We start from the raw sequence: 19795 nt of genomic DNA, 5'->3' as shown, positions 1-19795 counted from the left end.
TCTGGCAGTCTTCAATCCAAATCCCTAAAGCAGATTCCATCCAGACTACTGCCTTATTACATCCACATACAACTCGTTTTGCACCCTGGTTAAAAGGACACTGCGGCCGTAGATCTTATATTCCTTTCCTACTTTTTAAATAAAAAGAATCGTAGCCTTCAACAAATCCAAAATGTTTACCTTTTCGGCAATCATTAACATCTTCCGTTTGCACTTGGGCACGGCACCTGAAGCAGTAACAGATCATTTTGGAGCCATAATGAAGGGCTTGACTATGCACAAAGATAAACACAAAAGAGCACAAAAGTTAACTCTTTACACAGCGAAACACGTTGATGCTGAATGAGCGAGATGAGACTTCCTGGTTAACACTGCATTCTGCACGCAGGAACCTAACTGCGTGCTCTGATTGGTTAGCTTCTCAGTCAGGAGAACTTAACTGCATGCTCTGATTGGTTAGCTTCTCAGTCATCCGCCAATAGCGTCCCTTGTATGAAATCAACTGGGCAAACCAACTGAGGAAGCATGTACAGGAAGTAAAAAGACACATTGTCCACAGAACCCGCCAAACAGCGAAAAATCTGCGTTATATATTTAGTTATGCTTTCATATAAAATCCACGATAAAGTGAAGCTGCGAAAGTCAAAGCGCGATATAGCGAGGGATTACTGTACAGGTTAAAACTTGGCCCTTTTTTTTTTGAAGGCGTGTGCCCGGTATACCACACGTGTTGTTCTAGCACACGAGTCGTATTCCAAACAAAGTTCGTATACCAAGCGAAATATTTCGCCTCTAAAAAGGACGTATACCAAGTTGGACTAATTCCAAAGCAGACGTATACCGAGGTACCACTGTATAAGGTTTCAGCTTCACCCAAAGTAAATAATTAATCTGTCATAGTGTGTTAAGGAATAAAAAGCACCTTCTCCATGTATCTACTGTTTATCCTTCATCTGAGTAGACACCCAGTTAGTTGACATAATTTTTTTTGATTGTAAATCTTGTTGACAAGGTTCACAGACTAGCGTTAAAAAAGAGCCTCAAGCATGTAGTCTGTTTGATGTGTATCTTTGCTTTTTACAGTGTTAGGGCAGTATTTATACCTGTTTTCTGATATTTCTGAGATAGTTTGGCTCCTAGGAATATAATATTGTCCTTCTGGGGAGGCATCAACACACTGCTAATCCCTCCGGGAAGATGCTGTAGAACAGACTGTGAAGCATCCAGAGTTCTGAAGTGCTAGTACATTTCCCTGTGTGCACCAACTTAATGAAAATACATGCATACATAAGTATATTCTCACCCCTCTGTGTCTGCATGATTTTTCTTCCCATATTCCAAAAATGTGGGTATTAGGTTAAATGGTAATACTAAAATCACCACATGTGAGTGCATGAGTAATCCTTTATGATCCTTAAATTAGTTAAGCAAGAATGCTATGTGATATTATAAAATCAATATTTTGTGCTTTGCATCAAATTATTTATTAATTTTGTGGAGAAACATTCCAGTTTCTAGTAAAATCTGAATTAAGTTACCTCTGCTGCATGGCATTTGTTGGATATGCATTCCATTTGCAGTTTTGCATCTATCTATACAGCACTTGGTGAAATTAATACAAAATGTGATGGATATGTAAACAAGTTCTACTGTAAGTGTGTTGCACAAAAGTCAAGATAATGTCTATATTTTAATGAGGGAACATGTGTTTTCTAAAGTCGCAAAGTGATGTTTTTCATAACTATCTACTCCAAGTTGTGAGTCAAAGTATTATTCTGCCTTTAATGCCTCTCCGGAAAATCCTTGGGTACCGTTGGTTTGACTTTGTGTCGATTGAGCGGTTGCTCATGGAGTCCCGAATGAGGCACATTACCTACATTGTGAGGGAGCGTCCGTTACGGCCATGTGGTGCGTTTCCCAGAGGTTGATCCAGCTCGTAAGATCCTCATTGTTGGGGACCCGACTGGCTGGACCAGGCTAAGGGGTTGCCCATGTAACACCTGGCTGCGGCAAATAGAGGGTTATTTCTGGATGGTTGAGACTGGACCGCGTGTCTGCCTGGGGGGTTGCACACCGGGATACCAAATTGTTTTGCTGTGTAGTGGGTGTGGCAACGCACTGTACCAGTGCATGCTCCCCAATTTGACTTGACTTTAATGGGTGGTGGTAAGGATTTCTGTAGCATGTCTGTGGTACTGGAAAAATTGGAGTGCCATAAAATTAGAAAGAGTAATCACCCATTCACCTGACAAAAGGCGGGTACTTTAGGATTTTCTTGATGACAAATCTAACACTGAAACATGAAGTCTCTGTGTGCCTGTTGGTTTATTATTACAGTGTAGTTTATATGAAAAAGTAGTGATTTTTACGAGAAACGTATTGTTTTGCTACAAAGTAAATAGTGGTGACATCTTTTGTGTTTATTTTTGCAATGTGGCATGGTCATATGTGAGCAACTTTAGGTTCAGTATTGAATGATATTCTTATAAGCGTTTCATTACACTTTCATTTAGTTTGTGTGCTGGTTCATTCACCCTTAACTTGGGTGTTTAGTGTTTGACTTTGTTAGAGATGCTACTGTATTTTTCAGCGTGTTCTAAATAAAAGGTAAAACAAAAAGGAAGCTCATCGTTCAAGCTGTTTGTATTTCTCTCATATTGGAGAAGTTCTGTTACAAAGAACAAAAATAAATACAAAATACTTTCTTTGGTGACAGTGTGTCACATTTATTATATTGGAAATGATAGGCCTATATACATTTGATCCTGTTGTGAAGAGAATGGTGGCTGGTGGTTAGAGATAATGGAAATATCGGAAAGATTCCACATGTCTGGTTTAACTGATATTATATCATAAAGATAAAACAGAAAAAGCAATTTAAACACAATGTAATACTACCTGCAGGCTCGCCTCTACAGTTTTGTCATCATCAAAGTATTTTTCAAAAAGAGAGAGAGAATGCTGCAAGTTAATATGTTTATTTTAAGAATTTTAAATATTTTTTTTCTTAAGCTAATCTCCTGATTTTTACTTGCAGTAACCATGAAGGTACATTCTTGGGAAATATTTTGATATTACTTGGTGTTTTTACCCTCAACAGAAAACACAGATAAAATAAAGCTGAATCAGAATTATGGTACCATTACATTACCAGAAGTATTTTTTTCATCCAAGTTTAAAATCCACAATACATTTCAGGAAAAATAAAATAAGTTGGATTTGAATATATTTTTGATGTAATATAATATTAAATACTATATTGTTGAATGTTCTAGTAATAAACATGTTTATATATAAAGAGATATAAATATTTGTTGCTGGCAGAATTAAGCAAAATATTTGTGCACCACAACTAAAATTTAGTCAGGATCACAGAGTGTCAACTCTGATTTGTGCAACCTGATTTTTTTTCCTCCTCTTGTTCTTAGCTATTTCATTCTCTCCACCTTTATTTTCTGCCCTGCTCAGAGTCCAGACCTCGGGTGCCGGTAAGTGTAGTCTGTAGGCGCTTGCAACGGCTTCTACTGATGGCTGAGCAGCAAAGACATGGTGAACGGCGTCCCTCCGAGCCTGTCCCTGAGCCTCCTGTCCCTGGGCCCTCTGCACAAGGGACCCCCTCATCAGGTTATAAAAATACGTGTGCATATATCTATGTGTGTGTGGGTGTGCATTTATTTATTTATCAAAATTACCAAAGCACTTGGCCAACTTTTAAAATACAGTATGTTTGCTTGCTAGCCCAGGAGTGCTTCCCATGTAGAGCTGCCTTTTTTGCTCCACAAACCTCCCTTATGATGCACAGTTTAAGTCACTAGTCATGAATTTTAGTTTTTGCTTTTTCCATGTATGGCTGAACTGTCTAGTCTAACTAAATTTTAGATGATCACCCAAGATTAAACCACAGATATTCTGTTAGTTGCGGCTTAGATTGAATGGCACTTTTAAATGTAATAATGATACTGTTTTTTGTTTTATACTTACAACAGTTTCAGCATTAGTAGTACTGACTTTTCTGTCCCTCTTTGACATATACTTTGAAAGAATTTGAATCATAATGGTGTGAAAAGCATTAAACGCTATCTGAATATGTTATGTTAATTAATTTGCATTAAGTATATATGTTGATTGATCATTAAGTGCCTTCTGGTTTTTAATTTCTGACAATTTCTCAGAGGCAGTCTCTTCCAATAAACTAACCTGCAATTGAATTAGGTGTTATTTCTCATTAATATACAGTAAGTCGGACAATGCTAAAATATTGTGGTGTGGCCTCTACGAACTTTAAAAATTTTATGAGAGTCCACATACTATTAATTCTTGACATTGTTTTTTTTTTTTTTTGTTTTATTCTTCTTGTTAATATTATTCTTTTTCCACTTTTCTTAATGGCTGCAATTTGATAATATTAGCCGTCGCTTCACATAAAAAGTAAATAATGTCGTCTGTATCTTTGTGTTTATTGAAATGTAGTTACACTGAAATATTTTGGACCAAAACAAGAAGATGAATGATAATCTGCTTGTGTTAAAAAAATGCACAAAGTAAATGCAGTATCCATAGGTTAGGACAGTCATTTCATTTAGCATCACTGATACATCTGATTTGGGATTAGTTTGAATAAATTCCAATAGCAGCAGGAAAGCCCTAGAACCAAGTTCTAACAAGCAGGTCAAGTGTGTTCAAGAAACAATTAATCAATTTGCAATACAAAGTGGATTTCTCATAGATTTTTAGTAGACTGCCTAGCTCAAATAGAATTATAAAAGTAAATTGAGATGGATACTTTAGCCCCTTTTATTCATCCAATGTGGCATTTCTGTGGTGTTTTGGCTATAGTGTTACACTTTTAATTTTGTCTGAAGATAGCTCAAAGGTGTAAAGATAATAAGCAGTCACTGACACAAACCAGATTTAATCATGTATAAAAAAGTAATTCACCTTTTTTGATGTTTTTTTTTCTGCATTCCCGCACTATTTCAAATTCGGAAACATGTAGAGTGTATTGCATTATTCTCTTTAGCAGTTTTTTCATTTTCAGTCTGTAGTCATTTTTGTTGATATATGTTGGATCATCTGACATTTTTTGTTAGGAATAATTATTATTTTCTTGTTCTTTATGAAGTTTCCATCTTCTTGATCCTAACCTACAAACAGCAGCAACATAAAGCTTTACAGAGAATAAATTTGAAAAGTAGCATAATAAAGTAAATAGGTTAGTTGGATGGTCCCTCAGTCATGTAAATCTAGTTGCCTCTGTCAACTGAAATTTAAATCACAAAAAAGACTGCTCAAGTCAGTGGTATTAACTAATAAATGAAGGCTTATTTTCCGTGCTGATTTTCATAGTTTCAAGCATCCTCGGTCTTGATTTATATCATTCAGTTTAATTTATGAAAATGCTGTAAATCATTCTTGTTTCCATGTTATTTTCAGTTAACGATTACAGTCCAGATTAAGTTTTGTTTAGTATGCCAGCATTTTTTAAATTCTGTAAACTGACCTGCACTGAGTGATTGTGGATATGTAATTGTCCTTACTTGCAACTGTTCTTTCTAGAAAGATCCCAGTTCCCTAGTTGTATTAAATGACTGCAAACTATTTTGAAGGCACTTTCATCATGTCCTCTATCAAAAAACAAATGACCAATTAAAAAATAATTGACATGGTGATAACAGATACAATATATACAATATATAATTATACAGTACTTTGCAAAAGTAGATTGGCCTTTTTCAGCATTTATTTCTTTCAAGGTTTTACTCATGAAACTTTCAGTTAACATTTAATATTTGGCATAAATATGTTGTTTAATCAACTTTGTTTGTAAAAAATGATACTGCTATCTTGTTACTATGGAAGGAGAACTTCAGAGAATGGCTGAACTTTGAATCTTAAGTAGAAATAACACTGTTTGATCAGGTTTTTAGCTTCCAGAAAATACAGTACATCTCTCTGCAATCCATCAGTCCATACTATAGATCATTTGAAACATCTAACAAATGGTCTGTCGAGTCCAGTGGCCTTAGCTGTATCCCTAGTGATATATTAGACGCTGGTGGATAGGAACTTGTATGCAAATTTCAAAAGACATCACAAGGGACAACCTAGCAAGTCCTACAAAATTCATCATTATTGTAGTATATTATATCGCTGTATATACTGGACGTTGGCCTATAATGACCACCACAGTATTCTGCATCTGTGATCACTTTCCATATAGTAAGAGGATTGAATACTACACTGATGGGGAGCTTTTCAAAAATGTTCTATGAATTTCTTCTCTAAAGCCTTCAAAAGGCTACAACTATACCTCAACATCAGTAAAATAAAAATCCTTAAGATATTCCTGGTCAGAGCCCCTGGCAATCATTTGTCGAAAAATTGTGGACATTATTTACTACCTAATCTGAAGCCCACTGTCCCAAAAGGCAAAGGAGGAAGTTCACTGCTGCATCAGCTATGCCATCTCCTTCTTTAGGAATCTGTATTGTTGCTACTTTGAAAACTGTGACCTAAAAAAATAAAAGTGAATTGTCTATAAAAGTCTTTTGCATCACTGCTCTCCCTTATAGAAGGAAGACATTTCAAAATACTCACTATCAGTGTGAGGGAATTTCTGTGGTTATTCTAGCATCCTTAGTGCCATAGTGACAACAGCAACCAGAATTCCAGAGAAATTGTAATGTTGTGTAAAATGTACTGTAAATAAAAACAGAATGCAATGATTTGCAAATCTAATTAGCCCATATTATATTCACAATAGAACATAGAAAACAAATCAGAATACGTACCATTTTAAGAAAATAATAAGGTAATTTTGAATTTGATGGCAGCAACATGTCTCAAAAAAGTTGGGTCAGGGCCATGTTTACCACTGTGGCATCCCCTCTTCTTTTAACACCAGCCTGTAAACATCTGGGAACTGAGGAGACCAGCCGCTGGATTTGTGAGAGAGGAATGTTGTCACATTCTTGTCCGATATAGGATTCTATCTGCTCAACACTCCTGGGTGGTCTTTGTTATATTTTTCATTTCATGATGCGACAAATGTTTTCAATTGGTGAAAGGGTCCTGACTGCAGACAGGTCAGTTCCAGGCTCTTCTACTATGAAACCATGCTTAGGAATAGATTTAGTATGCAGTTTAGCATTGTTTTGCTGAAATATGCAAGGCCTTCCCTGGTATTACTTTTCCAGATGTGCAACCCTCCAGTTCCATAGGCACTAATGAACCCCCATACCATCAGAGATGCAGACTTTTGAACTGAGCGCTGTTAACAAGTCGAATGGTCCCACTCCTCTTTAGTCTGGAGGATGTGATGTTTTCCAAAAAGAATTTTGATTTGGATGACCACAGAACAGTTTTACACATTGCCTTAGTTCATTTTAAATGAGCTTTGGCCCAGAGAACACAGCAGCATTTCTGTATCATGTTCACACATGGCTTTTTCTTTGTATTATGGAACTTTAACCTGCATTTGTGAAAGGCACAACAAACCATGCTCACAGACAATGATTTCTGGAAGTGTCCTTGAGTCCTTGCAGTGATTTCCATGACATAATCATCTCTGTTTTAATGCAATGCCTTCTGTGGGCCCAAAGATCACAGCCATCCAATACTGATTTTTGGCCTTATCCCATGCGAGATTTCTCCAGATTCTCTGAATCTTTTAATGAAATTATGTATTATAGATGATGAGCTTTTCAATGTCTTACAGTTTTATGTTGAGGGTCATTACTCTGAAATTGTTCCACAATTTGTAGACACAGTTTTTTGCAAATTGTTGGACATTTGTCCATCTTTACTTCTGCCAGATTCGGCCTGTCAAAGATGGCCTTTTATACACAGTCATGTAACTGACCTGTTGCTAATTAACCTATTAGTTAACAAGTTTTCCTCAAGCTGTTTCTTTGTAGTACCACTTACACACAGTCTTTTGTTACCCCATCCCAACTTTTCTGAGATGTGTTGCTGCTATCAAATTCAAAATGAGTGATTATTTTTCATGAAATAGCAAGATGTCTCACTTTTAACATTTCATATATGTTCTATTGAGAATAAACTATGGGTTTATAAGATTTGCAAATCATTGCATTCTGTTTTATTTACATTTTAAACAGCATCCCAACTTTTTTGGAATTGGGGTTGTAGTATAAACCTGCAGATCCAACTTCAAGTTCAGCAGAGCTCTTGGAATTAGGGATGACCAAGTTCAAAGATACTGTCAAGGCTGGATCAGATTACAAACTGAGAAGCTATACAGTAGCCATGCAATGTCCCATATGGCACAACCTTAATTTTGATACTGCCAGTCTCTCTCTGATAAAGTGGACACAAGATAACAACCAAAGGAGTGGGAAAAGAGCCCAGGTTTGCAGGAGCTACTCTCAAATTGAACCTCCTTCATCTTTGTGGCATGAATATTGAACTCCTCAGGTATCTAAGATTACACATACAGCCTTCACAGGTATCTATTCTCAAATAGAGTGACTGTAGAGAAACAGACCATAGATATTACATTAAAATTCTATTTCATCATCAAATTGTGTTGAATGTACTGATGTATAGAATTTTCTTTAAGGGACTTCATCAAAGTTAATGTAGAAATCTTAGTTTAAATCAAATCTTTGAAGTTAAATTTAAATTTAAAGAAGTAAGTAAAAGCTAATTTAATTTGGTGATAGGCCATGTACTAATTCCATGTGTTCAAAACTATTGCAGTTTTATACTGCATGCTAGGACACTTGTCTGTCTCTTGTGCAATTATGGGAGGTTCATGGTGCATTCCTTATTATAAGCATGTCAGTGCCACATGTGTTGGTTGTGTGTTTCCGTAGTAGTGATTAACCCTACTTAAATTGAGTTAACTTTTGTTATGCAAAGCAATTCAACAGTTTGATATAGGACACTTGTCTGTCTCTTGTGCAATTATGGGAGGTTCATGGTGCATTCCTTATTATAAGCATGTCGGTACCTCGTGTGTTGGTTATGCGTTTCCATAATAGTGATTAACCCTACTTAAACTGAGTTAACTTTTGTTCTACAAAGCAGGTTAACAGTTGGATGTAGCATGATGTTAAGCTGTCTTGTGTGCATGGTCGTGACTTTGTTAAATTTAAAACCTCTTCCAAAGCAATCTTTTGAATAAAGTTCCAAGGTGCAAAATTTTAATTCAAGTATTCAGTACACAACAGTTATTTGTTGATTTTACTTTTAAAATACAGTCTTTCAAATAAAGTAATTATAGTATACAGTAAGTCCCCTTCATACAAGCAAGTTCCGTTCTGAGAGCACGTTTGCAAGTTCACAAAGTTAACCCAGGCACCAAACGAACACAATGCAACTCCCAAAATCTCCTATAGAAAACATGTACAGTTATTTGTATATAAGAAAATGCTATTTAAAAACTTCAAATTTGTGTTTACAGATTCCTTATGTATTTTAGCAATAAGCCACAGAAAGTTCATTTTGTTTCCATTGTTTTTCGTCAGCTGATATCACTGTTATCAGGTATCCTACATATGCAGACCTAACCTACTTCTCCTCAACTCCTGTATCATCAACATATTTGTACAGTACAGTATACACGAAAGTGCTTTTAATAGTCAATATTTGTATTTTCTTATAAAATTCTAGTGCATTTTAACAACAAACAACTGAAAGTTTATTTTTTATTCCCATTGTTTTCCATCAGCTGATCTCAGTCCAGTACTCACTTATAACTAGTGAACAAGCCTTTGTTATTGTCTTTAAATCCACTTCCAGCCTCCACACACAAAGAGAGCAATCAGATGATATCATCACTCAACACCCACTGCCCATCATTTAATATTGATGCTTGGTAATTGTTTGTGCTGGAGATCTATGGAAGGTTTTGAAGCGAGGTCAAAAAAAAATACATATTAAAAAAAAATCACAAAAAATGTACTTCCGGCGCTAACTCCAGTTTGAGTGGACCAAAGTAAATGCACTCGCAGTGCCAATGGTACTCCTGATGGGATGCTCATATCTGAAGATCATACATTAGAGTCAATTAGTACAAGTCGACGAGAACAAGCTGTTCACGAGATCCAACCGAAGGTCCCAATTGCGCCTGTGCTCCACCACACTACTTGGTTTTGTATAGCATGTTCATCTGGTTCTCTGAGTGAAGAAGAATTCACCCTTAACAAATTTTCAATTGTGTCCCAGTGTTTTTGTTGAACATGCTTCATTCTGGACAACTGGGTCTTGATATAAAGCATGTTAACTCAACATAAAACAGAGATACAGCCAAAAGCACAAACACTTGTAGAGGATGCACGCATGTGAATAAGAAAGTAAACAACAATATATTAGTTTTTGCACTCCGCCTAGCGCCAGACATGCAAACTAACCCACTTGCTGCTGCAAAATTTGAAGTTATGCTATAATTTTTAATTTTTTGCATATTTAAATACTTTTTAATTTATTAGACATGACATCCACATCTTTGAAAGTTCATAATTTGAAGGTTTGTATGTAGAGGACTTACTGTAGTTTGTACTTTTGTGTTTATAACATTTTTCCTCCAGGGAACTGAATCTTTTCCTAAGAAGAGTTTGGTTTGTGTCAGTATATTACTAATGAGCATTTTCTTTAAGAACTCATTTAATTCTCCTCCTTTCTGAATTGTAATTTTTATTGAGAAATGCTGACTTTACGATTCTTCATCAGAAAGGCACAAACATTTCTTAACACTAGAATCTCTGAAGCCTACGAAAATATTCATAATGCTGAGCCACCTTAAATTCCCTTGCACCTCTTCGGCAGCGTCTTTGTTTTGTAGATGTTTCAGTCAGCACAAGCGGCAAGCTGCCTGCTATCCCATCTCACACTGAGGCAGCTGAAGTCAACTCAGATGCAAAATTCTCAGAGCTAAGAGCAAGGTGTCTGGAATTGTTTAGGGTAAATACTATATCATTATTTGGAATACAACAATCTCTGTAAATGTAGGATGACAGGAAATGTGAGGCAAGAAATATTGAACACCTAACTAAAACAGAAACATTTTTCATGTAATAGTAATAATTGACAAAATGTTGACATGAAGTGTATAATGTGTGAGGACTGAAGTTCGAATATAAAATAAACACTTTCACAAATGGTATAACAAAACAAGAGTGCTTTTATTCAAGAATATAACCGAAGAAAAATAAATTGTTCAATTTACATGTTACTAGCGATGTATAAAAACTGAATCCCAACTACCAATCGATACAAAGTAGACATGTAAGCTTGGCTGGCGCAGAGGTAAAGATTTCTGTCTAATAATCAAGAGGTTGCGGGTTCGATCCTGGGTCCTCCTTGCATTTACCATTTTGAGTAGTGACCTGCTATTATTGTTACTATTAGAGTATGCATTAAAAACATACATCTGATTTGAGTCTGTAACAGCCAGTGTAAATTTATGGTACTTATAAAAGTTAGCACTGAAGGGATAAAAGCAGACACACAAACACAGCTCAATCATTTCTTTTTGGTGTCTTGTTGAGCAAACACACACCACAGTGTCTGTGGTGGATGTTACTTTTTCTTTGCACACAGACATTCACATCAACATATCATTTGAACGTTTTTTTTATTCAAGAATCTAAGAATAAAACTTTATTTAAAAATCATTCAAATTCAGTTTTATTCAAAAATCCAAGAATAAAACTGAATAAAAAAATCATTCAAATAGCATGTTGATATTATTGTCTGTGCGAATCATAAATTTATACAGTATGTTACAGACTCACATCAAATGTATGTTTTTGTTATATGGTAATAATAATAATAGCAGCTCATTGTTAAACTCTATCTTATACACTATGACATCTGTGCAGACCTATGATGGGAGTAGCATTACCAATGTGATAACTGGTTGAAAATGAAATGAGCAAACACATGTGTATGCGAATGTCTTTTATTTTGTAACGACTGGTAGTTTGACTTCAGCAACATGTCAATTGAGCAATTTCTTTTTCTTCATTCTTATTCTTGAATAAAAGCATACTTGTTTTGTTATACCTTTTGTAAAAGTGTTTCTTGGACATTTCGGCTTCACACATACTACACCTCCATACTATAACATATGAAAACATTTTCTGTTTTAGCTGTGTGTTTTCTTGCCTCACATTTCCTCTGTCATTCTATATTTACACAGAATGGTTGACATAGACATGGAACACACATGAAATGTATGTATTTCAAATTATGATATTTCATTACCCGTATAATTCCTTACAAACGCTTCGCCAGATAAACACTTGATTGCAGCAGGTTGATGCTTTCATCTGACTGAATGGGGGACGAGGAGTGTAACAGGGTGTGTTCTGCTAAACTACACATTTGCAAAATAAAAGCGGTCTATTGATGCAGTGATAAGGTGCTACGAGCTGCTTGGTGTATGTCAGGAAAATTTAAGGAGGACAGGGATAACAAAAAAAATCATAAGCTTCAGGGATTCAAGTGTTAAAGAAAACAATAAAAAAAGGATTTACAGTATATTAATCTGGTTGAAAGTTGCTTTCATGATAAAATTTGCAATTATTTTCATTAAAGAATTAAAGACTACTTAAGATGTACCTGCAGATTGTTGCTTGATTTTTCAACAGGCATTACTAGATGTTTAAATCTTTTCACATACTGGATTATCTTATATTTCTTGACTGAATTATTTTCTAATGTTTGCATTTTTTACAACCAAATTGTATAACCTATAATTTTGTAATATATATACTATATGCAGGATAGTTTGATTAAAATTATCTTTGATGGACAAAGGTGTTTTGAATTTGTTTGTTATGAAAAGGGTACACTAAGTGTACTTCTTTTGGTTATTGTGTTTACTTTTTGTTTTAAATTCTGATCAGTATCCTTTATTATTATTTACATTCTAAACTAAAACTTGGTTTAACACTGCCATATACAATATTATGTTTTATAGTTTTAAAAATGGAGCTGAATACAAAAGAATTATTAAAAAACTTGGAGACACATTACTTTAATTGCTTAGTCTTCTCAGATGTGTGTCTAAAAAAGAAAACGCAAGGGAAATATATATGTGAAGAGCTATGCAAGAATGTCTAGGAAGTTGAAAGGGTTGAGTGACTAAAGTGGGTATCATTCGAGCTTGAGAGAAATGTATGATCCAATTTTAAGAATGATTCAGTATTCTGTTTTTAATTGTAAGGCATCTTGAAGCCCTGGTAAAACACCCAAACAAAGATCAGGTGACATAAAAAGATGCATAATTTGTGTAATGAGGTCTTTGATGTTGACAGCTCATGCAAACCACATTCTATTTTCGTTTTGACAAAATCTTCTCTGGATGTTTGGTATTGTTGTTCAATATAGAAATTTGTTTATATGCAGCACACTATATACACTTTATTACACCTTTTGAAATGATACTTGATGCCTCCTGTAATGTTTTATCATTATGTTATCCAGAACCATTCTGTGTTTAAATCTTGGTCATTTTTCAAAAGGAGTTTTCAAATTTTCCTCAGGTCTTTGTGATTTTCTTCCAGATGCGCAGTTTCCTTCCACATTTTCAGAGATGTTTGTGAGTAGGCTGTGTGATGGGCTTGCACCTTGTCAAGTACTGGTTCCTGCCTTGTGTGCAGTGCTACTGGAGCTGCATGTATCTCCAGGCTCCTATGTTCCAGAAATAGATTATTAGTTTTATGAATGGAATGTTAAAAAGAATGTTTCCTTCAACAATATTGAGTCACAGTTGAGAAATGCTAGAACTGGGAATTGATGTTTGGTTCTTGTCACACTGACCATCATCTTGTAAAGGCAAAACTTTTTTTTTCTTAACAACTAAGAATACTAAGCTGCTTTCAGACAGTCGCTAACTTATGGACCAGGAATCAATGGGGATTTACATCATCCCATAGACAGATAAAGACAGTTATATTCATAGAATATTTACATTTTTATTGATTTTAATTAAAAGCACATAATGATCCATAAAATCAAATCAAACTTAACAAAACCAAAATTCTACTCCCTCCCAAAAGAAAGAGAGGGGAGCCAGCCAACAAAGCAAATATTTAAAAGCAGCAAGGAAGGAAGAGTTTTTTTCCCAGATATAGAAGCTTTTTCTAAAATGTTGTTGATTAGATCATGTTATATTTTAAAAATGTTTTAAACAGATCCTCTGAGTGAGAATTTGATTTTTTCCAGTTTCAAACAGTATAGGACATCAATTACCCACTGAATTAAATGTGGTGTGGTGGGATTCTTCCAATTGAGCAAGATAAATCTACATGCTAGTAGTGAGGTACGGCATTCATGGAATATTTGTTGGAAACTCTTGTCTTTTTACATCGACTTAATTTAATCTGTGCTTGATGTTCCATGATGATATTGTAATATTTATGACTGATTAACATAGTTTCACTTATCTTGATTTCAAATAGTGGTAATACTTTAGTTTAGGTACTGCATAAATGTGTCCTGTTATTAATTTATGTAACAAGACCTTAACAAAGACTTCTTTTGGTCTTCATAACACTTACAAAACATCAGTTACATGGGTTATTCATCTTTTTGCAGTGTGGCATATTGACATTATTTTAAAATGACTTGTTATTTTGAAGGATTTGCAGGTCTTATACTAAATACTGTATGTGGCAGCTAGTGATAAAAATGTGGGTGTGGGTGTAGCTTTTGGGGAGGAGAAACTGAAGCAGCAGTTATCTATTGTATAGTACCTTTCACATCTGTCTGTCTATTAGGTAGAAGGCTGTATCTGTCTATCTAATACTGCATCTCACATCTATGTATTATATAGTGGCTTTCATATCTAACTATCTATCTATCTGGCCATTCCACATGCTCTCATGGTCGTCATCATGGTGTCAATGCACATCATAGCCTGTCCAATACAAGACACACAGGACAAATTTAGACTAAAATGTATTACAGTAATCCCTCCTCAATAGGTGAAAATCCGCAAAGTAGAGACCGTATGTTTGTATGGTTATTTGTATATATTTTAAACCCTTACAAACTCTCCCACACTGTTTATAAATATTCCCCGCACAGTTATACAGCATAAACCCTTTGTATTCTCTTAGATATTAGGTAAGATTCATTGAAAGTATGTATGTAAACACACTGTTTATATACAGTAAAACCTAAATATTATTTTAAAGATATCGAGTGTCTCTGATATCACATATGTTACAGCCATTATGATAGACAGGCCACCAGCAATAAATACGTACAATGCAGGAAAAATTGTCTACAGTAAATGTGTGTACAGTAACACTAAACGTACGTACATGTACTAAGTACTGTAAGTAGAAAATTAATTATGGTTACTCACTAACAATGACATGATGACTTGTCTGATAACGATCAGTTTAGTTTTACTGCACAACAAAGGAGCGTGTTACAGCTCTTCTAAAGGGGCCTCTTCAAGCAACTGTGAAGCACCGATGTTGTTCTTCTTCCGGCAGTCAAATCCCTAAAGCAGATTCCATCCAGACTACTGCCTTATTACATCCACTTACAACTCGTTTTACACCCTGGTTAAAAGGACACTGCGGTCGTAGATCTTACATTCCTTTCCTACTTTTTAAATAAAAAGAATCTTAGCCTTACTGATGCTGTAATGGCATCCTACAGTGGTGTAGCTTTTTCCTTCCTTCAACAAATCCAAAACTTTTTACCTTTTTGGCATTCGCTAACATCTTCCATTGGCACTTGGGCACGGCCCCTGAAGCAGAAGCAGGAGCAGATCGTTTTGGAGCCATAATGAAGGGCTTGACTATGCACAAAGATAAACACAAAAGAGCACAAAATTTAACTCTTTACACAGCGAAACACGTTGATGCTGAATGAGCAAGATGAGACTTCCTGGTTAACGCAGCGGAATCGAATTTGGCACTCTGTCGCTGAGCCAATCAGCACCCAGGAACCTAACTGCGTGCTCTGATTGGTTAGCTTCTCAGCCATCCGCCAATAGCATCCCTTGTATGAAATCAACTTGGCAAACCAACTGAGGAAGCATGTACAGGAAGTAAAAAGCCCCATTGTCTGCACAACCCGCGAAGCAGCGAAAAATCTGCGTTATATATTTAGATATGCTTACATATAAAATCCACGATAGAGTGAAGCCGCGAAAGTCAAAGCGCGATATAGCGAGGGATTACTGTATATACCCTTTCTGCTATACTGCAATCTGATGCCAGCTTTCCCATTTCTGTTGTGCTCTAGAGCTTCATCTGTGACCTCCACATTTCTCTTATTCTTGCTATAACTTGCCCTATAGCTGTGGAAAGGAACAGGTGCACTTACCACCCAAATTTTATACTACAGCAGCAGGTTGGGAGCATGTACTGATTACAGCACACACTATATGGTGAACCACCTGGATTGAGTGCAGCTGTGCAACGGATGACATCACAGCACCACACTGAACAGTGTGAGGTTGTTTTTATGCTCACTGGAGTGCCAATCCTGACCAACCCCTGAGATTTCCCTGCAAATTGGAAGACCTGCTTGCAGGTCCCAGTGCAGATTAACATCATGCCCAAGATTGAGCAATTGCAGGTAAAGGCCCAATGGAGTAGAGTCTCCTGTCTCTAAATTGCCAGATCCTCTGGCAACTTGCCTAGTTCCCCATTCTGTCAAACCCACTCCATAATGTCTGCACCCCTATCTCCATAATCTTTCAATATTGTGGACTTCCATCTGTCATATAACACCTCCATAGTATAAGTCCAATCCAAATCTTATTTTGCCTCTGCTAGTAGAGTGCTCAGTCCTTGACCATTTTTTTTACCTGCAATTGCTCCATCTTGACCATTTCCACTGTATTCTATAAATTCACATCATACAATCTCTTATCTTCTGATTTGTCTTTTATCATTTACTACACCCACTTAATCATTCCCACCCTAATTTTATTCTACACTTGCTGCCAGTCTGCCTAGTCCTATACAAGTTTGCCAGGTCTACCTCTTATTATGCCTTTATGATCAGGATGCCTATGTTTCCTTGTGCATAAATTTTGTCCATCTTTCCTTCAGGCCTGAAAATTTCTCGGCTACTTTCCGATTAAATTGAGTCATTTCACTAAGCCTGGCAAAAAACAGCTGCGTACTATTGTCTAGAGCAGTTCTTCCCAACCTTCTTTTTCTGTAGTGGTACACTTTTTGCTAACTAGAATCATCCCAGGCACACCACTATTCTACTAACCACAAAAACATATACTGTAGATCTCAGCTATTATTCTGAACAGGATGTGTTGATTTTTAGTAACCTCTTTATTGTGCCAATGCCAATTCTGTAGCCTTCATCTAGCTGTTCAGTAATTCTAAGTCTACCAAAAAGTGTAGCCTTATGCTATTGTCTAGATAACTGTGGCTACTTTTATGCTGCTTACATTTTTCAGAAAGATGTTTTTGACCTTCCCCCATTGTTGTTCACAAATCTTCGGTACCAACACTTTGAAACAGTAAACGGAAAGCAAAAAAGGCATTACTTACACCACACTAAGTTAGCCAACTCCATTTGTCATAACAAGAGCTGGATAAAGTCCATATGTAAGCTCTTGCTCAGATTCTTAAGTCAGGCCAGTCCAGTCCATGTTCCTTTATCTTCTTTTTTCTTCAAGTGAATTATTTATGAAGGGGTGTTTTTGTTAAAGAAATAACCAAAAGTTCCGCTTGAAGGTGCCATCAAAGTTGTTCTCGCTTATCTGTAGTTATGCAACATTAAAGGCAGGTGTGAACTGTGAACCATTGACGTCAACATTACATTGTGCATTGATGATTTTCCAGTTATGTTAAATTAAATAAAAACCTAAAACAATACTAATTCACAGCCTATAAATGTGGTTGTGTCCAGGGCAGAAAGTTAGCTGTGTCCGTGGAAAAAATGCAACCAATTAAAGGGTAGCTTCATGTCACCTGCTTGCCAAAAGATCAAAGACTTACATAGACTCTCATTTGGCTGGTGTCCTACACTCTGGAAGTATTCACAGTGTTTTATTTTTTTTTAATTCACAAAGAAATTAAACAAATACAATTCTGAACCAATTTTTTTTTATTCATTTTATTGCAATCCATACAGATCAACCAAGTTTTTACAAAAAGAAAAATTGAGTTAAGGACAAATCGACCCCCACCCCTGGGAGAGAGAGAGAGGAAGGCAAACGGCGTGAAATTTAAGGCTTGTAAACATAGCTAAATTAATAAATTCTCTATGCTTTATGAGCTTATTTTAAAATATTACTGATTAGATCCTGCCATGTTTTGAAAAAAGTCTGTACGGATCCTCTAACTGTGTATTTGATTTTTTCCAATTTCAAATAGTATAACACATCAATTTCCCACTGACTTAAAAGAGGAGAGTTTGGGTTCTTCCAGTTTATCAGAATAAGTCTGCATGCCAAAAGTGTAGTGTATGCAATCACAATTTGTTTGTCTTTCTCCACTTTAAACCCATCTGGAAGAACCCCAAACACAGCTGTTAATGGGTTGGGAGTGATTGTGAGACCAAGGCTGTCTGAAAGGTAATTAAAAATTTTGGTCCAGAATAATGTTAATTTGGTGCAGGCCCAGAACATGTGACCCAGTGAGGCTGGGACTTGGTTGCAGCGTTCGCAGGTTGGATCATGCCCTGGAAACATTTTGGAGAGTTTTAGACGAGACAGATGTGCTCGATATATAATTTTGAGTTGCATAATTGTATGCTTTGCGCATATGGAGCTCGAGTGAATTCTCTGCATTGCTGCTTTCCACTCCTTTTCTGATATATTAATTGAGAGATCTTTTTCCCAGTGTCCTCTTGGATCTTTGAAAGGGAGGGATTGTAAAATGATTTTATGTATTTTAGAGATGGTGTCTCAAGTCCTTGAGATTTAGCAATATTTTTTCCAGTATGGATGAGGGTGCAAGATGAGGAAAATCGTGAAGGTTCTGTTTAACAGAGTTCCTGATTTGAAGATAGTGAAAGAAATGTGTAGCTGGAATGTTAAATTTGGAATGTAATTGTTCATAGGATGCAAAGACGTTGTCTATATAAAGATGTCTAAGCAAGTTAATTCCAAATTTTTTCCAGATAATAAAAACTGTATATGCTTGCGAAGGTTGAAAGAGGTGGTTCTCTTGCAGAGGTGCCACAGATAAAAGCTTCTCCGTCTTAAAATGCTTTCTACAGTACATTGGTTTCATATTCTAAGTGAGTGAAGCACAATTGGGTTATTAGTATATTGCCGATAACGTGTGTTTATTGGAGCACAAAGCAGGGAATACAAAGAAGTACTGCAGGATTTTACTTCTATTTCGGACCAAGCCTGTGTATGTTCTTCTATTTGTGTCCAGGTTCTTATCGCCTGTATATTTGCTGCCCAGTAATAAAACTGAAAGTTAGGTAGAGCCATGCCGCCTTCTGCCTTTTGTCTTTGTAGGGTCGCTCTTTGGATGCGTGGATGTTTTCAATTCCAAATAAATGAGGTTATTGTTGAACCTAATTGCTTAAAGAATGATTTATTAATGTATAGTGGAATGTTTTGAAATAAAAAAGGAGCTTAGGAAGAATATTCATCTTAACAGTGTTAATTCTTCCAGCTAGTGTGAGATGAAGGGTTGACCATCTATGCAAGTCTTGCTTAATTTTTTCCATGCAGACAGCGAAATTTTGTTGATAAAGAGCTTTATGTTTACTTGTTATGTTTACCCCTAGGTATTTAAACTGTTCTGCAATGATAAAAGGTAGGGTATCTAATCTAATATTATATGCTTGACAGGGCTCTAGAGTGCAACCAATT

At 36.0% G+C, this 19795-nt stretch overlaps 1 protein-coding gene across 5 annotated transcripts in view; it reads left to right on the top strand.

Moving 5' to 3' along the window:
• dcaf6 (ddb1 and cul4 associated factor 6) overlaps positions 1 to 19795 on the top strand; it is a 215694-nt gene that overhangs the window by 148760 nt on the left and 47139 nt on the right. For 4 of the 5 annotated variants that reach the window (XM_039745175.1, XM_039745173.1, XM_039745172.1 and 1 more), the window contains exon 11: positions 3469 to 3624. The exons of the other annotated variant lie outside the window; for it this stretch is intronic. In XM_039745175.1, coding sequence (XP_039601109.1) covers positions 3469 to 3624 — 156 coding nt within the window. The remainder of the gene's footprint in view (positions 1 to 3468; positions 3625 to 19795) is intronic. 5 annotated transcript variants of the gene reach the window in all.

The sequence above is a fragment of the Polypterus senegalus genome, chromosome 2, assembly GCF_016835505.1.
Source record: "Polypterus senegalus isolate Bchr_013 chromosome 2, ASM1683550v1, whole genome shotgun sequence".
Lineage (NCBI taxonomy): Eukaryota > Metazoa > Chordata > Cladistia > Polypteriformes > Polypteridae > Polypterus > Polypterus senegalus.
This window is presented reverse-complemented; position numbering and strand designations above follow the sequence as displayed.